A 23,102-nucleotide genomic window follows, 5' to 3' on the forward strand; every position below is an offset into this window, starting at 1 on the left:
TCCTTCTCCTTCTTCTCATCCTTCTCCTTCTTCTCATCCTTCTCCTTCTTCTCATCCTTCTCCTTCTCATCCTTCTCCTTCTCCTTCTTCTCTTCCTTCTCCTTCTTCTCATCCTTCTCCTTCTTCTCATCCTTCTTCTTCTCATCCTTCTCCTCCTTCTTCTCATCCTTCTTCTCATCCTTCTTCTTCTCATCCTTCTCCTTCTTCTCATCCTTCTCCTTCTCCTTCTTCTCATCCTTCTCCTTCTTCTCATCCTTCTCCTTCTTCTCATCCTTCTCCTTCTTCTCATCCTTCTCCTTCTTCTCATCCTTCTCCTTCTCCTTCTTCTCTTCCTTCTCCTTCTTATCATCCTTCTCCTTCTTCTCATCATTCTCCTTCTTCTCATCCTTCTCCTTCTTCTCATCCTTCTTCTTCTCATCCTTTTCCTTCTTCTCATCCTTCTTCTTCTCATCCTTCTTCTTCTCATCCTTCTCCTTCTCATCCTTCTCTTTCTTCTCATCCTTCTCCTTCTCCTTCTTCTCATCCTTCTCCTTCTTCTCATCCTTCTCCTTCTCCTTCTTCTCATCCTTCTCCTTATTCTCAGCCTTCTTCTTCTCATCCTTCTCCTTCTCATCCTTCTCCTTCTCATCCTTCTCCTTCTTCTCATCCTTCTCCTTCTTCTCATCCTTCTCCTTCTCCTTCTTCTCATCCTTCTCCTTCTCCTTCTTCTCATCCTTCTCCTTCTCCTTCTTCTCATCCTTCTCCTTCTTCTCATCCTTCTCCTTCTTCTCATCCTTCTCCTTCTCCTTCTTCTCATCCTTCTCCTTCTCCTCATCCTTTTTCTTCTCATCCTTCTCCTTCTCCTTCTTCTCATCCTTCTCCTTCTTCTCATCCTTCTCCTTCTTCTCATCCTTCTCCTTCTTCTCATCCTTCTCCTTCTTCTCATCCTTCTCCTTCTCCTTCTTCTCTTCCTTCTCCTTCTTATCATCCTTCTCCTTCTTCTCATCATTCTCCTTCTTCTCATCCTTCTTCTTCTTCTCATCCTTCTTCTTCTCATCCTTTTCCTTCTTCTCATCCTTCTTCTTCTCATCCTTCTTCTTCTCATCCTTCTCCTTCTCATCCTTCTCTTTCTTCTCATCCTTCTCCTTCTCCTTCTTCTCATCCTTCTCCTTCTTCTCATCCTTCTCCTTCTTCTCATCCTTCTCCTTATTCTCAGCCTTCTTCTTCTCATCCTTCTCCTTCTCATCCTTCTCCTTCTCATCCTTCTCCTTCTTCTCATCCTTCTCCTTCTTCTCATCCTTCTCCTTCTCCTTCTTCTCATCCTTCTCCTTCTCCTTCTTCTCATCCTTCTCCTTCTCCTTCTTCTCATCCTTCTCCTTCTTCTCATCCTTCTCCTTCTTCTCATCCTTCTCCTTCTCCTTCTTCTCATCCTTCTCCTTCTCCTCATCCTTTTTCTTCTCATCCTTCTCCTTCTCCTTCTTCTCATCCTTCTCCTTCTTCTCATCCTTCTCCTTCTTCTCATCCTTCTCCTTCTTCTCATCCTTCTCCTTATTCTCAGCCTTCTTCTTCTCATCCTTCTCCTTCTCATCCTTCTCCTTCTCATCCTTCTCCTTCTTCTCATCCTTCTCCTTCTTCTCATCCTTCTCCTTCTCCTTCTTCTCATCCTTCTCCTTCTCCTTCTTCTCATCCTTCTCCTTCTCCTTCTTCTCATCCTTCTCCTTCTTCTCATCCTTCTCCTTCTTCTCATCCTTCTCCTTCTCCTTCTTCTCATCCTTCTCCTTCTCCTCATCCTTTTTCTTCTCATCCTTCTCCTTCTCCTTCTTCTCATCCTTCTCCTTCTTCTCATCCTTCTCCTTCTTCTCATCCTTCTCCTTCTTCTCATCCTTCTCCTTCTTCTCCTTCTTCTCATCATTCTCCTTCTTCTCATCCTTCTCCTTCTTCTCATCCTTCTCATCCTTCTTCTCATCCTTCTTCTTCTCATCCTTCTCCTTCTTCTCATCCTTCTCCTTCTCCTTCTTCTCATCCTTCTCCTTCTTCTCATCCTTCTCCTTCTCATCCTTCTCCTTCTCCTTCTTCTCTTCCTTCTCCTTCTTCTCATCCTTCTCCTTCTTCTCATCCTTCTTCTTCTCATCCTTCTCCTCCTTCTTCTCATCCTTCTTCTCATCCTTCTTCTTCTCATCCTTCTCCTTCTTCTCATCCTTCTCCTTCTCCTTCTTCTCATCCTTCTCCTTCTCCTTCTTCTCATCCTTCTCCTTCTTCTCATCCTTCTCCTTCTTCTCATCCTTCTCCTTCTTCTCATCCTTCTCCTTCTTCTCATCCTTCTCCTTCTCCTTCTTCTCTTCCTTGTCCTTCTTATCATCCTTCTCCTTCTTCTCATCATTCTCCTTCTTCTCATCCTTCTCCTTCTTCTCATCCTTCTTCTTCTCATCCTTTTCCTTCTTCTCATCCTTCTTCTTCTCATCCTTCTTCTTCTCATCCTTCTCCTTCTCATCCTTCTCTTTCTTCTCATCCTTCTCCTTCTCCTTCTTCTCATCCTTCTCCTTCTTCTCATCCTTCTCCTTCTCCTTCTTCTCATCCTTCTCCTTATTCTCAGCCTTCTTCTTATCATCCTTCTCCTTCTTCTCATCATTCTCCTTCTTCTCATCCTTCTCCTTCTTCTCATCCTTCTCCTTCTTCTCATCCTTCTCCTTCTCCTTCTTCTCATCCTTCTCCTTCTCCTTCTTCTCATCCTTCTCCTTCTCCTTCTTCTCATCCTTCTCCTTCTTCTCATCCTTCTCCTTCTTCTCACCCTTCTCCTTCTCCTTCTTCTCATCCTTCTCCTTCTCCTTCTTCTCATCCTTCTCCTTCTCCTTCTCCTTCCTCATCTCCAAGGGCATTTAAATTAAAGGTACAGTGTTCTGCACTAATTTAAAGGCTCTCTGAAGCCTAGAAACCCTTTAAATAAGTCATCTTCGTAGCGGAGAAATTCGCATCGAATCGAATTTCACACTGGAATTCGCCGAATCAGCCGAATCGAATTTTTCATTTCTTCGCTCATCTCTAGTTGTGACCAATCACAGCAGATCACATGTCAATTGTATACAATAGATGACTTCCTGTCATGCCATCCATTGTATACAATTATGTTGTTAGCTGTGACTGGTCAAGGCAGTCACATGATACAGACAGGGCCAATCACAGCCCATCTGTATCATGTGTTCAGCTTTGCCCAATCACAGCTAATCACAACAAAAGACTGCATGAATCAGTTTTATTCAGTAACAATGATTGCACATATCAATGAAATACATTGGTATTAGCAATCATAATGTGTTAAAAAAAAAAAAAAAATCCTGATCACTTGCCCAGAGTAGTTCAATGTTACTATGGTAACATTGTATTGCTTTGGTCACAGTGTGCTGAAAAATAAAATCGTAAAAAAAAGAAAAAATGTAATAAAAAATAAAACAAAATAGAAACATTTGAAAAAAAAAAAATACAAATTCAATTATTTTCACCAAATAAATGTAGCAGAATACATTTTGACCTAAATTTATGAAGAAATTGTATTTATTTGCAAAATTTTATAACAGAAACGAAGAAAAGTGCATTTTTTTCCCAAAAGTTTCAGGTCTTTTTTGTTTGATTTAGCAAAAATAAAAAATGATGTGGTGATTAAATACCACCAAAAGAAAGCTCTATTTGTGTGAAAAAAAATTATAAAAATGTCTTAAGGGTACAGTGTTGCATGACCGCGCAACTGTTATTCACAGTGCGACAGCGATGAAAGCTGAAAATTGGCGTGGGGGGGGGGGGGTGGGGGGAGTGCCCGGAACTGAAGTGGTTAATGAGGTAAAAGCTGTAAAATTTGATATGGGATTTAATAGTTGAGTTACCTGTTCAATGCCAAGCTCATAGGTTGGAAGGTGCAGTACAGATTCTTTTATTTGATTTCCAAATGGAGGATTCCTGTTAACAATCTGTAAAATCAAAAGACATATAAAGAAAATAAGTACATAAAAGGGGTTTTAATTTGCTTGTATTATTGTTCATTCACCCTCTGGCTTCTTGATCACTCAGGCACTCCAAAAGGAGAGTTCTCCCTGTGTGAGTACCATCACTCTACATCCTCTGGCCAGAGAACCTCAGTTCTTCCCCTGCAGCAAAGTAAACTTACTCCTTTTGCTACATTCTCTGTAATATAAAATAAAACTCTAGTGTATGGACCCCTGCCTCAAAGTGTATTTGGATTTTTGCAGCCAAATGAGATAACACCTGCTTTATACTTGTTATAATTCCTCATTCACATAACATAAGTTAAAGTGGTTCTAAAGCCAAGATATTTTTTACCTTTATGCATTCCCTGTGCAAACTCTGGTTCACACTGATGCGGTGCAGAATTCGCAGCATTTTCAGTGCGAATTCCGCTATTGTATCTGTATCAGATCGTTAACAAGAAAGTTGCCCAAGTATATCAGTTGCAATATCTTTATGTCCCTTATGAGCTTATTATTATTATACAGTATTTATAAAGCGCCAATAGTTCGCTCAGCGCTGTACATTACAAAGGGGGACAGAACATGTGACAGAACAATACCAATTCAATGCAAAACATGAGGGGATCGAGGGCCCTGCTCTTTTGAGCTTACAATCTAGGAGGGAGGGGATGGTGGCACAGGAGGAGATAGCTGTGGAGGATGGAGTGGTAGGAAGAGTGGAGGAGGTCGGCAAGTTAGCAGGGGGTGGGGTAGGCTTCCCTGAAGAGATGGGTTTTCAGGGTACGCCTAAAGGAGAGGAGAGTAGGTGATAATCTGATGGGTTGGGGCAGGGAGTTCCAGAGGATGGGTGACACCCTGGAGAAGTCCTGGAGGCGGGCATGGGAGGAGGAGACCAGGGAACTAGAGAGAAGGAGGTCTTGTGAGGAGCGGAGTGTGTGTGCTGGGCGGTACTTGGATATTAGGTCAGTGATGTAGTTCGGGGCAGTATGGTGGACAGCTTTGTACGTCAGCGTTAGGATTTTGAATTTGATCCGTTGCGCAATCGGAAGCCAGTGGAGGGATTGGCAGAGGGGGGTGGCGGAGACAGAGCGGTTGGAAAGGTGAATGAATCTGGCAGCCGTATTCAGGATCGACTGAAGCGGGGATAGCCAGCGGCGAGGCAGGCCAGTGAGGAGGGAGTTGCAGTAGTCGAGTCGTGATATGATGAGAGAGTGGATGAGCTGTTTAGTGGTTTCTGGGGTTAGGAACGTGCGGATTTTGGCGATGTTGCGGAGGTGGAGTCTGCACGAGTTTGTTAAAGATTGGACTTGGGGTTGAAAGGATAGGTTGGAGTCCAGAATGACACCAAGTACTCTGGCCTGCAGGGCGGGTTTGATGGTAGCGTTGTTGGATGTGACGGTGAAGCTTATGAAGGAGACAGAACTTTTCACATCCAAGTGATCTACTAACACCATTTAGTACTATTTGGGAGTGCAAAAAACATATAATGACTAATAATGAACAAACCAGGCAAAGCTTGGTTTGCTGGATGTTTGCAGATGACTTAAAAAAAAATCCACAACCCCCGCTGCATAAAGCACGAACCCAATTAAAGTCTATGGGAGACAAACTTGTAAAGTTTTTGTGGTTTTCTTTTTCAAAGCCAGTTTTTAAGTTTTTGTCAAAAAAGGACACGAGTAGCTGGACACTGCCATGAGGATGTGTACCGAAGAAACTTAAAGTGCCATTCAGTGGGGAGAAGGTCCTTTAATGCAGCTTAAAGACAACAATAAAACCACACTTAGACTCCTTTCACAAGGGCGCTCAGTTTGTCCATTTTTCATCCATCCGTTGATAGGTGAAAAACGGACATCAATGCATTTCTATGGAAAAATAGATGAAAAAGGATGAGGACCCTCCTATCCCTCTTGTATTGAACTGTATTGTTGCTGTATTGTCTCCCGTTATATTGTAAAGCGCTGAGCAAACCGTTGGCACTATATAAATCCTGTATAATAATAATAATCCATTTACATTCACACCCATTTTTTGGGGAAATGGATCAAAGCCCTATTTTTTTTCTGGTAAAAAAAAATGGAATGGACAAAGAACAGATGTAAACAAACAAACGGTTCATTTTTGCACTGGTAGTAGATGTAAAAAACTGATATAAAAACTAATGAAAAACTGATGTAAAACTGACTTTGTTTTTTCTTTGAAAAAAGTGACTGAACTAATTAAACAAATGGAACATTCATGTGAAAGGACCCATATTCTCTTTTATCATAAAACATATATAAATAGTGTTGTGCTAACTCATATATACATAATAGTCCATAAAAAGTTCAAATGTGATAGTTCAATCAAAATATGAAATATAAATTAGAAAAAATATATAAAGTGCTTAAATGGTGAAAAATCAATACGATGTGCTCTGGACAAATAATTATTTTCAAAAAAACAGTGCTCCACCTTGACTTAGTGTTCCTCCACCTAAAAATATATAGATGGCCACTCACCTCATACCATGGACCTATAAATTAATACAGGTCAACCAAGCATGGTAATTCCAAAAAGATGCTCTAGATGGCAGCAGAGAGCCGATGATGGGCACCCCTTCAATAACTATATAGGGGACTGTTCTCGGCTTAACTCCACATACAGAAAGAACAGAGGACATCTCCCATAGTGTAATACTGTTTAATTTCACATAAAATTGTTTCAGAGTGTCACTCACATGACAGAAGCATTAACAGATCGATTTAAATTTTAAAACCCCAGCTCCGTAAACAGCTGGCAATGACGTCACTAGGCTGTTTACGGAGCGGGAGTTTTAAATTTTAAAGTTAGCGCAACACTATTTATATATGCTTTAAGTGTTATTGCAGCGGCTCTATTTTATTAGCTAATTCACAAGTTTGATAGCGCACATTGTTTTATTTACCTATATTATTTTACTGCTAATATATCAAAAAGTGGCGCTTACTTAATTTATGTACTTATGTGGACACGCTCGCCCCCCTCACTACACACAGAATCAGGCCCCGGCCCCTACAACCTTGGTAAACAGATAACACCAGAAGTCTCAAAAAACATAGCCATGTACTTAAACTTCTATGGCGTAAGACTGAGTTTTAGAAAGAAAATACAATTCCTGCCTCCACACTTCCAAGCAGACCTATATCATCACTGTCATTAACACCTTCTCATCTAGTCCCCATCATCTCTTCTCTACCTTTAACCCTCTACTTCATCCTCCAGTGCCTGCACTAACTCACTGCCCTGGAGATTGCCAAACACTTAAAAAATAAGATTGATACAATTCGTGATGAGATTTCCACTGTACAGACACCTCCCCCACTTAACACTTAATGTTCACAGGTTATCTCATTACTCCCCTCATTCAACCCCACTACTACAGATAAGTTTGCTAAACCTTTTTTCTTCTAATGCCCACCTAACCACCTGCCCTCTGGACTCTGTTCCCTCACAATCACTACAGTCATCCTCTGGCTCTATTCTACACTCTCTAACCCAGTGTTTTTCAACCTTTTTCCTGTCAAGGCACCTTTTAGAATTGTACACAGTCTTGAGGCACACCAGTTTGAGGGTTCATTCACAGCAGGTAGTGCCTCCAAGCACTCTTTTACATGTTCTCACGTGTTGCATTTTCCAATGGGCTGTCCTATGTGTGCGAAACATGTAAAAAAGGTACTAGCATGATTTTTTAAATTGTGCCCCATCAAAATGCATAGTACTGTGGTACCATGTATTTTAACAGGTGTGAATACAAGCATATTTGCTAGATGTATGGGGGTGCTATTAAAAAATTAGCATTTTTGTGCGCTGCAGGAAAATGCTCAATGAGACCAAAAAATGTAGTTTCTGAGGTTGTCATCTATAGGTTCTATGCAGAATTCAGTAGTTTGTAATGGAGGGTTCAGAGATCAGTAATTTGTAAGGCAGAGAAATCTGCCTTTCAAACTACTGAAATGTGCTTTACCAGCTACATAACTGTGCCTTAGATCTGTCCGTAGATGGATAAAAATTTGCCCAGTTCAGCAGGGACCAGTTGAATTTTGATCCATTTACAGACAGGCTGGTTGTACAGAAGTCGTTCTCTCGATCGACTTCTGTACAATTAGGCTGTTGGAAAAGTTTTGCTTGATCAGTGCTGCCAGCTAGTCAGCGGCACTGATGAGTGTATTCTGGTGGTGGAGAAGCCTCCCTGCTGATAAAATACAATAGCTCCGTGGGAGCATTCTCCCATCCACCTCAAATGTGTGGATGGGGGAACCAATTAATTTTCTTTTATCTAACCTGCTAGTTGAATGAATGAAAATTAATCATGTATGGCCAGCCTTAGTAACCTCTGAACTGTGCCTCAGTAACTACAGAAGTTTGCATTATATTATTATGTATAGAGCTGACAAAATCAATGGGATCCATAACAGTATCCCTAGCAGAAGGCAGTGTGAAGCAAGGTGAAATAACTAGCAATAACTAGTAGGCTATAACTAGCAAGCTCCTCTGAACAGCCGACCCTGCTCAAATAAAACACTGCAAACTCCGCTGCTGACATCGGGCAAAGAAGAAGTTTATGCAGGCCACAGATGGGTCATTTATGGGCCAAATTGTCGTCCGCACGAAAAATCAGCCGATATTCACGCCGTTAGTGGGGCAATGCCGTCAGCCGTTTTTTGTGGATCTTCTCGTTTCTTTTTATCGGTCACGCTGGAAAATCCACAAAAAACGGCTGTTTTTCATAGACATTAGTGGCAGCATCGGCAACTACCGATTTTTCGTTTATCGGCCAACAATTCAGCTGATAAATGGCCCATCTATAGCCTGCATTAAGTAGCTGCAGGCATGGCTGAGAAATAAGATAAGGTGTTCAGCTCCCCCCAGGAAGGAGAGACTCACTGGCCTCCCATCTTACACACAGATCTTCCAGAATGGTTCTTGGAGCTCTGTCAATCTCCGCTTGTCACTGTGGCGCCCGAACCAAAAGCACAGTTTTATACTTTTGTCGCAGCACCCCTGGGCACTCTTCACAGCACACCAGGGTGTCACAGTACCGTGGTTGAGAAAGGCTGCTCTTACCCATATCTTCATTGTCTTCCTTTCTTCTGGCATCTTCCCTAACTCTCTAAAACATGTATTAGACATCCACCTACTTAAAAAGTCCTCCTTGAACCCCACAAATCTAACAACCTATGTCCCATCTCCTTGCTCCCTTTTTCCTCCAAACTCCTTGAACATCTGGTGTACAGCCATCTGACTGACCACCTCACTGAGAACCTTCTTGATCCCCTTTGGTCTGGATCTTGTCCTCAACACTCCACAGAAACATCTTTCCTAAAACTCACAAACGATCTACTAATGGCTAAAACCAATGGACACTCTTCTGTACTCCTACTCCTGGACCTCTCTGCTGCCTTTGACACAGCTGACCGCCACCTCCTCCTCAAAAAACTCCACTGCTTTGGTCTTCATGACTGTAATCTTTGTTGGTTTCATCCCACCACACCTTCAGCATCACTTTCAATTCTACTTTCTCTTCCTTTTTCTGTTGGGGTCCCCCATGGTTCTGTTCTTGGACCTTTCCTATTCTCGATGTACACCTCTTCCACAGGTTAGCTGATAGCCTCCCATGGCTTTCAATACCATTTCAATGCTGATGACACCCAAATCTATGTTTCTACCCCCTCACTCCATCAGTCTCCTCACAAATCACTAATTTACTAGCAGACATATCAGTCTGGATGTCCCACCACTTTCTCATACTAAATCCATCCAAAACCAAACACTTAATATTTCCTGCCCCATTGTCAAGGTCCTACCTTTTCCCAGAGGTTATGTTACTCCATGTGCTGGCATTCATCTTGGAATTCTGCTGAGCATGGTGGCAATCTTTTATGCCTTCAGGTCTCTGAGGTCCATCCCCCAGAGGGGTGTGGCTGAGTACATATAAGCCTGTGATCCGCACATGCTCTTTGCATTTGTGTCTTGTGTCTTTGTCTTGCTACAGCTCTGTGTATACTCTCGTGACTCTTCTGGTATCTGACTCGGCTTGTGACTAAGACCATTCTCTGTGTTTTCCTTCGATCTGACCTTACGTTGCTGAACCCGGCCCTTGACCTGTGATTCTCTGTCTACTGTTTTGTCCCGTTGTTGTCGACCCGGCCTGCCTGACTACGCTATTGTCATTCTTACCAGCTACACGCCATTGGCGGCGGCCATTACCGCAGCCGGGTGTCTCGGGGGCTGCGACCTGGTTCCTGGCTGCGTCAAGTCCATCCCCACCATCAGGGGCCCTGGTGAAGGGCAGCCTGGGACTTAGACTCCGCGCCCTGAGGGACTTTGGTCTGTTGGTGGTGGTTGTCGTCAGTCAGTGTGTTACCCTGCCACTAGGCCTAACTGTTCGTTCCACAGCCCTGCCCTGACACCCATGTGCCCCTTCCCCTGACTTCTCTGTCAAGATTGATGGTGCAACCATCAACCTGTCCCCACATGCCAAGGTGCTAGGTGTAATCCTGGACTCTGGTTGTATGTGGGGCAAAAAGGAGAGTTCACTGTCAAAAGTTTACAACCTCAATCTCCACATCTACAAAATACACCCCTTCCTAACCAATGACACCAAAAAGCTGCTAATTCACTCCTTGATTATCTGTTAGCTCAACTATTACATCTCCCTCCTCACTGGATTACCTTTACATAGGCTATTAGTCCATCATAAAAAGGTGCTAATTCACTCCCTGATCATCTGTTACCTCAACTACTACACCTCCCTCCTCATTGGATTACCTTTACATAGGTTTCAGTTCATCATAAATTCTGCTGCCAGACTCATCCACCTTACCAACTGTTCAGTGTCTGCTTCTCCTCTCTGCCAATCCCTCCACTGGCTTCCTCTCACCCAATGAATTACATACAAAATACTAACAGCAAGCTACAAAGCCATCCACAACTGGGTCCCCAGCTACATCTCTAATTTAGTCTCTAAATACCAACCAAATCATACTCTTCATTCCTTGCAAGACCTCCTGCTCTCCAGATCCCTTGTCACCTCTTCCCATGCTCGCTTCCAAGACTTCTCCGAAGCCTCCACCATCCTCTGAAACTCATTACCCCAATCTATCCGACTTTCTCCTTTTCTGTCCACTTTTAGATGATGCCTGAAAACCCTTCTCTTCAGAGAAGCCTATCTTGCCCCCACCTAACAACTGTACTTTTATTTTCTCCATCAGCTCATCCCCCACAGTTATCACCTTTTGTATCACTTGTTAATGAAAGGAGGCTAGGGTGCCCTTGGGTGATGGGTCACTCCCAATATGTACACTAGTGCCATGTCCTAATTTATGCTAGTCAAAAGATACATGGATAATAGAAATGGACTTTATAGGCACAATGACTACATACATGTGTTAGAAAAATCAGTATTGCTTTATTTGACATTACGCCACATATAAACCATGTTAAAACCGTGTTAAGAGACTTGTTAAGTAAAATCCTCACAATGAATGTCCCACCATGTAATAAAGGAACACAACCAGTGATGAAGCATGGAAATAACCACCAGGATGATCTTATAGGGGGGTGAGGGACATTCTAGCACTGTAGAGTTTGCCCAGCATGTTTCGCGACAGCAGTCGCTTCCTCAGGGGCTAATTGTATATCTAAAAGAGATACATAAACTTAGATAAACACAAAAAAAACAAAAGGTCATACAGACATAATACAGGGCTTATAAAATATATAATAAACTTACATAAAATATAATTATGCACCAGACAGTCATGAGCCCTCCAGTCAGTGAGAGCAGGCCTCCTCTATGTACCCAGTGGGGCAAAAACCATCCAGGGGGCCAGGTATGGGGGCGCAAAATAGGCAAGACAGAGGTACCTCAAAAGGCTAAATTCCAAATAAGGAGGAGTAATGAAGAGCCAAAAGCAGCCTGAATAAATATTATATATATATATATATATACAGTCATGGCCGAAATTGTTGGCACCCTTGATATTTCTCCAGGAAATCATGTATTTCTCACGAAACGTATTGCATTAACACATGTTTTGCTATACACATGTTTATTCCCTTTGTGTGTATTGGGACAAAACAAAAAAAGGGAGGAAAGAAAGCAAATTCGACATAATGTCACACAAACCTCCAAAAATGGGCTGGACAAAAGTATTGGCACCCTTTCACAACTGCGGATAAATAAGAATGTTACAAGCATGTGATGCTCCTGTAAACTCACCTGGGGCAAGTAACAGGTGTGGGCAATATAGAAATCACACCTGAAAGCAGATAAAAAGGAGAGACGTTCACTTAACCTTTGCATTGTGTGTCTGTCTGTGCCACACTAAGCATGGACAACAGAAAGAGGAGACGAGAACTGTCTGAGGACCTGAGAACCAAAATTGTGGCAAAATATCAACAATCTCAAGGTTACAAGTCCATCTCCAGAGAACTAGATTTGCCTTTGTCCACAGTGCGCAACATTATCAAGAAGTTTGCAACCCATGGCACTGTAGCTAATCTCCCTGGTCGTGGACGGATGAGGAAAATTGATGAAAGATTGCAACGCAGAATAGTCCGGATGGTGGATAAGCAGCCCCAAACATGTTCCAAAGACATTCAAGCTGTCCTGCAGGCTCAGGGAGCATCAGTGTCAGCGCGAACTATCCGTCGACATTTAAATGAAATGAAACGCTATGGCAGGAGACCCAGGAGGACCCCACTGCTGACACAGAGACATAAAAAAGCAAGACTACAGTTTGCCAAAATGTACTTGAGTAAGCCAAAAGCCTTCTGGGAAAACGTCTTGTGGACAGATGAGACCAAGATAGAGCTTTTCGGTAAAGCACATCATTCTACTGTTTACCGAAAACGGAATGAGGCCTACAAAGAACAAAACACAGTACCTACGGTAAAATATGGTGGAGGTTCAATGATGTTTTGGGGTTGTTTTGCTGCCTCTGGCACTGGGTGCCTTGACTGTGTGCAAGGCATCATGAAATCTGAGGATTACCAAAGGATTTTGGGTCGCACTGTAGGGCCCAGTGTCAGAAAGCTGGGTTTGCGTCCAAGATCCTGGGTCTTCCAGCAGGACAATGACCCCAAACATACGTCAAAAAGCACTCAGAAATGGATGGCAAAGAAGCGCTGGAGAGTTCTGAAGTGGCCAGCAATGAGCCCAGATCTAAATCCCATTGAACACCTGTTTGCAAAGGAAGAGTGGTCCAAAATTCCGGGTGAGAGGTGTCAGAAGCTTATTGATGGTTATAGGAAGCGACTGATTTCAGTTATGTTTTCCAAAGGGTGTGCAACCAAATATTAAGTTATGGGTGCCAATACTTTTGTCCAGCCCATTTTTGGGGTTTTGTGTGACATTATGTCATATTTGCTTTTCTGCCTCTGTTTTATATTTGTTCCAATACATACAAAGGGAATAAACATGTGTATAGCAAAACATGTGTTAATGCAATACCTTTTTTGTGTGAAATACTTGATTTTCAGGAAAAATATCAAGGGTGCCAACAATTTCGGCCATGACTGTATATATATATATATATATATATATATATATATATATATCATTCAATATACATTGAATAGTACTAATTATGTATTATATAAGGCAAATTATTTACCTTACCACAGTGACGTTATACATAAGGTGGTCCCTTGCATCAAGGATATTAGAAATAATAATCATCAACTAGCCTACAATCCTTAACAGGGAGAAGGCTTATGTTCAAATAAGAGATGCCAAGCTTCTGCAGCGTTGAAAACCGGTACAGCTATCTAAAGTACAGCTATTTTTTAATTAATTTTTTGTGTTCTCTCTAATGATTCGGGTGTTCATATCTGTTATCTTACATAACCAATTTATTGGTAAGTTTTTTAAGCTATTTTTTGCTGACTTCATATTTGAAACACTTGTCAAAATGGACTTTATAGGCACAGCATGGTCTGGGTTCATGAATTAGATACATACAGCAGGTAATGGCACCAGTGGGGATGAGGATAATTTGAATAGATATTTTATCAAATTGAAATGATTATTGAAGAAAAAAATCTAACCTATATTGGCATATTCAGTTCTTTAATCTCTATATTAATGAAAACATCAGTCCAGAGGGACTAAGGGTACAATTGTACCATACCAGGAATTAATATCATTGCACTCTCAACATGAAACGATTAAAAGCAATCCCCTCTATGAGCCCAAATGGCAGGAACTAAAGTAGTACCTGGCTAAGATCAATAAAGACATCATCAACAAAAAACAGGATAAAATCTTTAAAGATAGAGCTGCGTTTGGTGAAGGGTTTGCCTATAGATGGCAGACACCCCCCTTCAATGCTAGAGGAAATTTTAGAAACAAACCTATTTGGGCTATAAATGGGAATTATCCCCAGGATGATGAAACAGAATCAGATTCTTCCCTTTCTTCATCTCATGTACAACCTTCTAGATCACATGTCTCAGCATTGCGGTCTAATATATTTAGCGGACCGTGCAAACGCCAGTTTATAGGGTGGAGTCTTAATCATCAATCTAATTCCTCTAAAAAAAAAAGTCCCAATTTATTTCCAACTCTTTCTTCTGAAATGGGTACATATTCCTCCCACACACATCATCCACTACATTCTGGAAACACCTCTTTCAATGCATCAACTTATATGGGCCCAACGGCTACACAGGCCCTGAATATTATGATGGCATCTAGTTCTGCCTCACAAACGCATACACTACCTGTATCTACTAGAAACACTGGCACAAAGCAACTTGCTCATTCACAAAATACAGCAATTCCCAACACTAGTGATTTTTTATTACCAAATCAATACAATCTAGGGGCTAAAGAAAGCACATTCGACACTTATATGATATGCACTACCACCACCCCCCTGGCTGACCAAATTCTGCTCCGCAATGTACGGATGTCAACACATTATGTGTGATCAATTTGACTATTGAACATCTCTCTCAACATGAGATTACTGTCCTAAGTATGGGTTAGTTTTTGCCCTACTGCTAGATTTGACAAGTACAAAACTATTAAAGATTTATACTTGTTTTCTAGAAAAAACTTACCTATAGATACATATTGCTTGAGGAAAGTACTCCAGATCAAAGAATGACTAGCGCTAATAGCTCTAATCATTCTCCTACCCTTAGCAATTTAAGCCAAAATCTACCAAGTTCCTTGAACTTATAACTAATCCACACATATGGACGTTTCTAATGGCTACCATCAGTGATGTTAAATGCATGATCCCTATGACTCTAGATACCAACATTACCCCTATACAGAGGAAATCTTTGAATCAACTTAAACGTAGAACTAGTTTGGTCATCAAACCCTCAGATAAGGGTGGTAATATTGTCGTTATGTCAACAGACCAATATGAGAAACTGTGTCTCACCATCTTAAATAATTCCCAATGGCATATACAGATTCCAGTGCGGATGACACAACAATTTTCTATTGAATTTAAGGACCTTATTAATGGGGCCTTCTTAGAGGGCCTCATTGACAAGGACACTTATGACTTTTTGGATGTTCAACACCCTAGGGAAGCTACTTTCTATTCTCTACCCAAGATTCATAAGAATCTATCTGTTCCACCAGGAGGACAGATTATTTCTGGCATTGGTTCTCAAAATGAAAATGCTAGCAAATTTGTTGACTTTTTTTTTATGCCACATGTTATATGTCTCCCTTCCTATGTTAAGGATACTTTAGACTTACTCAGATGTGTGTGGCCTTTCTATACCCCCTGATGCCCTACTGGTCACGATTGATGTTGAGGCTTTGTACTCAAGCATACCACATGAACGTGGAATAGGCATAATACAGTCCTTCCTGATGAAACAGGACCATACACAGTGGATGCTATGTAATTTTGTCCTGGATTTACTGTACTATATACTGACTCACAATTGGTTTACATTCATGGACTCCAATTTTCTTCAAATACAGGGCGCAGGTATGGGAAGGTGTTGTGCTCCAGCTTATGCCAATGTATACCTGGGAGGTTGGGAGCATTGCATTTTTTCAGATGATGCCCTTGTCAAATACTTGAACCATGCCCTCTGCTGGTTCAGGTATATTGACAATGTTTTTGTCATCTGGACGGGCACTAATGAGATGCTGGATGAATTCATGCTGCTACTAAACAAGAATTCATTTAATTTGACGTTCACTATGAACTGGCATAGTAACACTATTTAATTTTTGGATTTGCAAATGTGATATAGAAGGATGTATAGCCACAAATCTTTTCTGTAAGGAAACTGCTGGCAACACGATACTTCATGCAGATAATTCCCATCCTCCCGCTTTGGTGAGAAGCATACCCTTTGCACAGTACATTCGCCTGTGGCGAAATTGTACGTATCTACAAGATTTTAAGCATCAAGCTAAACTGTTACAACAACGCTTATTAGCACATAGATATAGTAGAACCCTATTACGCAAGGCCTATAATAGGGCCTTGGTCCAGAATAGGAATAATCTACTTTATTCTACATCTAAATCTAAGACAGAATCTTCTGTAAATTTTATAACCAAGTATTTGGTACAACATCCGCAATTGTGTAGTATATTACAACATCACTGGTACCTACTTTGGGAAGATCCCATTTTGCATAAATATATTCAAAGCTATCCAGAAATAGTATTCCGTAAAGCCTTTTCTATTAGGGACACAGTGACTTCTAGCCATTACACACCAGGATCTAAAGGCCCCGTATTCCCTAAGGGAGTTACTGCTTGTGGGAAGTGTAATTATTGCCCCTGGGTATGGATGGGAACTTGTTTCCAGCTACCCAATGGGGAATCATTTCTTCCCAGATTTCATGCCAATTGTGAAACCAGAGGAGTGGTCTACCTCATGCTATGTACTTGTGGATCCTATTATGTTGGCAAGACTATATGCCAGTTTAATCAGAGAATACATTATCACATCTATTACTCCTCGAATGCTAAAATGCTTACACCTATCTGCCGCCATTTGGGATTATATCACAAATCTGATACCACTCAGGCCAAGTTTACTGTATTAGAAGTAGTAACTAGAGAACCACTCGGAGGAAATTTGGATCAAAAGATATTGTGCAAAGAAACCATGTGGATTGAATGGCTTAATGTAGCACATCACCAGGCCTTAATGAGATAATATCATACAAACCATTCCTATAAAGATTAGGGAATTAGAGGTAGTAGTTGTTGTACGACCCTTGGCCCGTGTGGATCCTTATATGGATTGGGTTTAGGAACACTAACATTACTAATACCTCAATCCCTCTCTTTGTTCCCAAATAAGTATTCTCTATTTAAACAATCCCCCACTTTTGGAAGATGCTCATCATCCTCGCTATACTATTGTAACTATAACCAGGCTGTAACCTATGTCCTGTATATGTTGGTTTATTTTGTGCTATTTTGGTATCCCATTATGGTTATATAAATTCTTATTATATATATATATATATATATATATATATATATATATATATATATATATATATACACACACATATACAGTGGGGATCGAAAGTTTGGGCACCCCAGCTAAAAATTTGTATTAATGTGCATAAAGAAGCCAAGGAAAGATGGAAAAATCTCCAAAAGGCATCAAATTACAGATTAGACATTCTTATAATATGTTAACAAAAGTTAGATTTTATTTCCATCATTTACACTTTCAAAATAACAGAAAACAAAAAAATGGCGTCTGCAAAAGTTTGGGCACCCTGCAGAATTTATAGCATGCACTGCCCCCTTTGCCAAGCTGAGACCTGCCAGTGTCATAGATTGTTCTCAATCATCGTCTGGGAAGACCAGGTGATGTCAATCTCAAAGGTTTTAAATGCCCAGACTCATCTGACCTTGCCCCAACAATCTGCACCATGGGTTCTTCTAAGCACTTGTCTAGAAAACTGAAACTGAAAATAGTTGACGCTCACAAAGCTGGAGAAGGCTATAAGAAGATAGCAAAGCGTTTTCAGATGTCAATATCCTCTGTTCGGAATGTAATTAAGAAATGGCAGTCATCAGGAACAGTGGAAGTTAAAGCAAGATCTGGAAGACCAAGAAAAATATCAGACAGAACAGCTCACAGGATTGTGAGAAAAACAATTCAAAACCTACGTTTGACTGCACGATCCCTCCAGAAAGATCTGGCAGACACTGGAGTTGTGGTACACTATTCCACTATAAAGAGATACTTGAACAAATATGGTCTTCATGGAAGAGTCATCAGAAGAAAACCTCTTCTATGTCCTCACCACAAAAATCATCGTTTGAACTTTGCAAATGAACATATAGACAAGCCTGATGCATTTTGAAAACAAGTTCTGTGGACCGATGAGGTTAAAATTGAACTTTTTGGCCGGAATGAGCAAAGGTACGTTTGGAGAAGAAGGGGCACAGAATTTAATGAAAAGAACCTCTGTCCAACTGTTAAGCATGGGGTTGGATCAATCATGCTTTGGGGTTGTGTTGCAGCCAGTGGCACAGGGAACATCTCACGAGTAGAAGGAAAAATGGATTCAATAAAATTTCAGCAAATTTTGGATGGTAACTTAATGCCATCTGTGAAAAAGCTGAAGTTAAAGAGAGGATGACTTCTACAAATGGATAATGATCCTAAACACACCTCGAAATCCACGGGGATTACATCAAGAGGCGTAAACTGAAGGTTTTGCCATGGCCTTCACAATCTCCTGACCTCAACATAATTGAAAATCTATGGATAGACCTTAAAAGAGCAGTGCGTGACAGACAGCCCAGAAATCTCAAAGAACTAGAAGACTTTTGTAAGGAAGAATGGGCAAAGATACCTCAAACAAGAATTGAAAGACTCTTGGCTGGCTACAAAAAGCGTTTACAAGCTGTGATACTTGCCAAAGGGGGCAGTACAAGATATTAACTCTGCAGGGTGCCCAAACTTTTACAGACGCCATTTTTTTGTTTTCTGTTATTTTGAAAGTGTAAATGATGGAAATAAAATCTAACTTTTGTTGACATATTATAAGAATGCCTAATCTGTAATTTGATGCCTTTTGGAGATTTTTCCATCTTTCCTTGGCTTCTTTATACACGTTAATACAAATTTTTAACTAGGGTGCCCAAACTTTTGATCCCCACTGTATATATATCTTAATGTTTGTTTTCTTTATCTGTGCACCATGCTCTTGTGGTCCTTTTTAGTCTCCGAGAACTGGACCTGCGGTTGCTCCCTTGGACCTCTTGTGGGTGGGAGGCCTGCCCCTTTTGAGTCTGGTGTGCGGCCGGGTGGCCACGGGATGTCCTGCCCAGTCCCTGGGGCGGTGCACCCGCGGGTTCAAGGGGTGGGTCTTCTGATCCTTCACCCTAAGCGCACACGTGGCGTTTGCCCACAGCGCCTTGTGGCGCATGCGTGGGTGTGTCGAACCTGCGCATTACTGACAGCCGGGCACAGCGACGTCACTCGCTCTGGCTGGGCACGCTGCACCGGGAAGCTTAATAGGCTGCAGGCCAGTACCCGATCTCTGCCATTCTTGTTAGGGCGTTTGCCCTTGAGGACATTTCTGTCATTAGCGCTCTGTGACTCAGCGCTGTTGTACTCAATTCCCAGTAAGATACCTGCGATTGCTGGATGACTTTGTATTATCCTGACAAGTCAGTGATGATATATCTATATATATCTATCTATATCAGTGATATTTTCAATATCAATGCCAAAATTTCACAATGTCTGCCAGGCTATGTAAACTTCTGAGCACAACTGTATATATATAACAAGCCAAGGTCAGGTAGACCAAGAAAGATTGCAGCCACAACTGCCAGAAGAATTATTCGGGATACAAAGGGAAACCAATAGGTACCAAAAGAAAAATACAGGCTGCTCTGGAAAAGGACAGTGTAGTTGTTTTGAAGGAGCACAATATTATGACACTTCAACAAAAATGAGCTGCATGGTCGAGGTGCCAGAAAGAAGCCTTTACTGCATCAATGACACAAAAAGGCCTGGTTAGGCATGTCAAGGTGTTGTCAGGCATATTGTAACTAGGATTTTTTTGTGGCATTGGTGCAGTAAAAGCTTCTTTCTGGCACCTCGACCAAACAGCTAATTTTTGTTCAAGTGTCACCATTTTGTACTCCTTAACTAGAAAAGCTACAATTTCTGGGGAAATTGTTTGAAGTGTTCTTGCCTCCAACAGTAGTCTACAACTGGAGTGGGCGGAGTAACTGGGTGGAGTGGTTTGAGTAACTGTTGTGTGGTTGGAGTGGCTGGAGTAACTGTGAAAAGGTTTTGTCAGCTCCCACTCTAGTTTTCAACATTCCGCCATTCATTCCTATGGGACCAATTTCACCACAAAAACGCCGATATTTTGTGAACCATTCGGCGAAACGTTCCACAAAGTAATAGCCAACCAAATCGGGAACAATCCCCAGGTTTCGGTATATTACTGTCTATGTAGTGTAAACACTGTGGGAGGAGTTAGCGTGGTAAATTTGGCTATAATAATAAGAATATATACTGTATGTGAGATAACAGTAAGTGGTCTTGCCATGCAAGAACACTTAAAAACAACCACACCATCTTTTTCCAGAGCAGCCTGTTTTTCTTTTGAGGTAGCCTGTGGGTTTTTCTTTGAATAAAAGACAATTCTTTTGTCAGTTATGGCTGAAATCTTTCTTGGTCTACCTGACGTTAGCTTGGTATCAAGAGATCCCCGAACATTCCACTTCTTAATAGGTGATTTAACAGTACTGATTGGCATATTCAAGGCTTTGGACATCTTTTTATGTCCTTTTCCATCTTTATAAAGTTCCATTACCTTGTTATGCAGGACTTTTGACATCTCTTTTCTGTTCCCCAAGACTCAGTATCTAGCCTAGTCAGTGCTTCCATGTAAGAGCTAACAAATTCATTGACTATTTATACACGGACACTAATTGCAATTTAAAAAGCCACAGATGTGGAACATTAACTTCTAATTGGCATTTTAACAAGCATTCCGGGGTATGTAAACTTTTGATCATGGCCATGTGGGTGATTTCTGTTATTATTATGATTTAAAAAGGAGCCAAACAACTATTTGATAATAAACGGCTTCATATGATCATTATTCTTCAATAAAAGAGCATTTTTTGGCATGATCAGTCATATTTTCAATATCAATGCCAAAATTTCACAATTTCTGCCACGTTATGTAAACTTTTGAGCACAATTGTATGTATATATATATATATATATATATATATATATATATAGTATAATATGGCCTGTTTTACATAGCTCAGCTTTGAATGCTTTTATAACTATATTATTGTGACTAAGGATTACTCACACTACCCTAATCGGTAGGTTCTGCTTTGTAGCTTGTGTGTAATAAGAGATGGGCCTTCAGACATGTTCTATATACTAACATAATGGCAATATACTCTTTTAGATAGCTGTACCGTTTTTCAATGCTGCAGAAGCTTGTCATCTCTTATTTGAACATAAGCCTTCTCCCTATTAAGGATTGTAGGCTAGTTGATGATTATTATTTCTAATCTCCTTGATGCAAGGGACAACCTTATATATAACGTCGCTGTGGTAAGGTAAATAATGCTCCTTATATACATAATTAGTGCTATTCAATATAGGATGATAATTTGAGTCTCTCTCTCTATATATATATTTATTCAGGCTCCTTTTGGCTCTTCATTACTCCTCCTTATTTGGAATTTAGCCTTTTGAGGTATCTCTGGGTGTTGGCCTGCCTTGCCTCTTTTGTGCCCCCATACGTGGCCCCCTGGATGGTTTTCGCCCCATTGGGTACTGTCATGTTTCACATGACTGTCATATGCCTTTAAGTGTTTTCTATATTTTGTCTCTGCTCCTCCTTTTCCTTTGGTTCTTTTGGTTTAGTTAATGCTGTATAGATAGCCCACCCTCTTCCCAGTAATGCATTGCAGCTCTAGCCTCATGTCATGAAGCAAGACAAATTATGATCTTTTGACCTATCAGATGTTCATTGTTATAAGATTCTCTCAGTTTATGGAATAAACTTCACAAGATCTACAAGATATCATCTCGATTGAGTCACTGACTGTGGTATCCAGCCAGAGGCGTCTCTAGGGTTGGTGTCACTTGGTGCGGTAACACTTGGTGACACCCCCCTCCGATGAGCCCCGCAGAATGGATTGGATCTGCGGATTAAGCATAATGGATTGGATCCATCCTGCGGGGATTGTTGGCTTGCTTTACAATTTACCTTTTTGTGGAGCGGGTCCGGCGTCCCCCCGCGGGACGCTACTGTATGCAACTGAGATTGGGGTTATCGCTATCTCATCACAACTGTAAGTTACAGTGATCACACTTTCAATGCTTAAATTGGAGAGACAGAACAGTCAAAAGATCAGTGAAATGTCTTCATAGGATCAGCTAAAAGATCAGCCTAAAGATCTGTGAAATGCTTCATAGGATCCTTGCCAGTCAAAAGATCGGTGAAATGTCTTCATAGGATCAGCTAAAAGATCAGTCAAAAGATCAGTGAAATATCTTCATATGATCTTTGCTATCTTTGAATACACAGTGAGATGTTATATGGACAGCTAATACAGAGTGCAGCCATCTCTACACAAGCCTGTATATGTCTGCAAGTATATCTCAGCATAACACTCATCAGTGTTAGGACAAATTATTGATGTGAATGTCCTACAACTGCAAGTTTATGCACTGCATCTGTATGCATTAGCACATGGCTTGTCTGTAAATCTTGTAAGAAAGTAAAAGAAAACCTTTCTGCAACCATTGCCTAGGAAACCTGATATCACCCACAGAAAAACTGATACATTTCTCTGTAAACTTTCTATCAACCCTTGCTAACATGATGTTTCAGGAAAGTAATATACAGTCTGGGGAAATTAATACACAACCACAATCAGAGCTTAATGCTAACAAGGAAGAATTGATGTCTAATTTTAATGACTTATGGTCTAATACTGTTAAATGCATGTCTGCTCTCTACCAACAATCTCATGAGCCAACACAACTAGAGGGCGCTATCCAGCAATTGAATGTTGCTTATGCGAATTATCAAAGACTGTGTGTTAAATATATTGTTCTCTTAAAGCGGTACAACACTCAAAAGGTCATTGGAAGAATTAATGAG

The 23,102-nt window shown here is 41.0% G+C and overlaps 1 protein-coding gene across 1 annotated transcript in view; it reads right to left on the bottom strand.

The window, feature by feature from the left end:
• Positions 1-23,102, bottom strand: part of HFM1 (helicase for meiosis 1) — a 271,262-nt gene that overhangs the window by 69,848 nt on the left and 178,312 nt on the right. The window contains exon 27 of the mRNA XM_089668958.1: positions 3,855-3,938. Within this exon, the coding sequence (XP_089525084.1) occupies positions 3,855-3,938 (84 nt within the window). The remainder of the gene's footprint in view (positions 1-3,854; positions 3,939-23,102) is intronic.

Source organism: Staurois parvus, unplaced genomic scaffold (genome assembly GCF_062004578.1).
Source record: "Staurois parvus isolate SC_StPar_1 unplaced genomic scaffold, SC_StPar_1.0 ptg000066l, whole genome shotgun sequence".
Lineage (NCBI taxonomy): Eukaryota > Metazoa > Chordata > Amphibia > Anura > Ranidae > Staurois > Staurois parvus.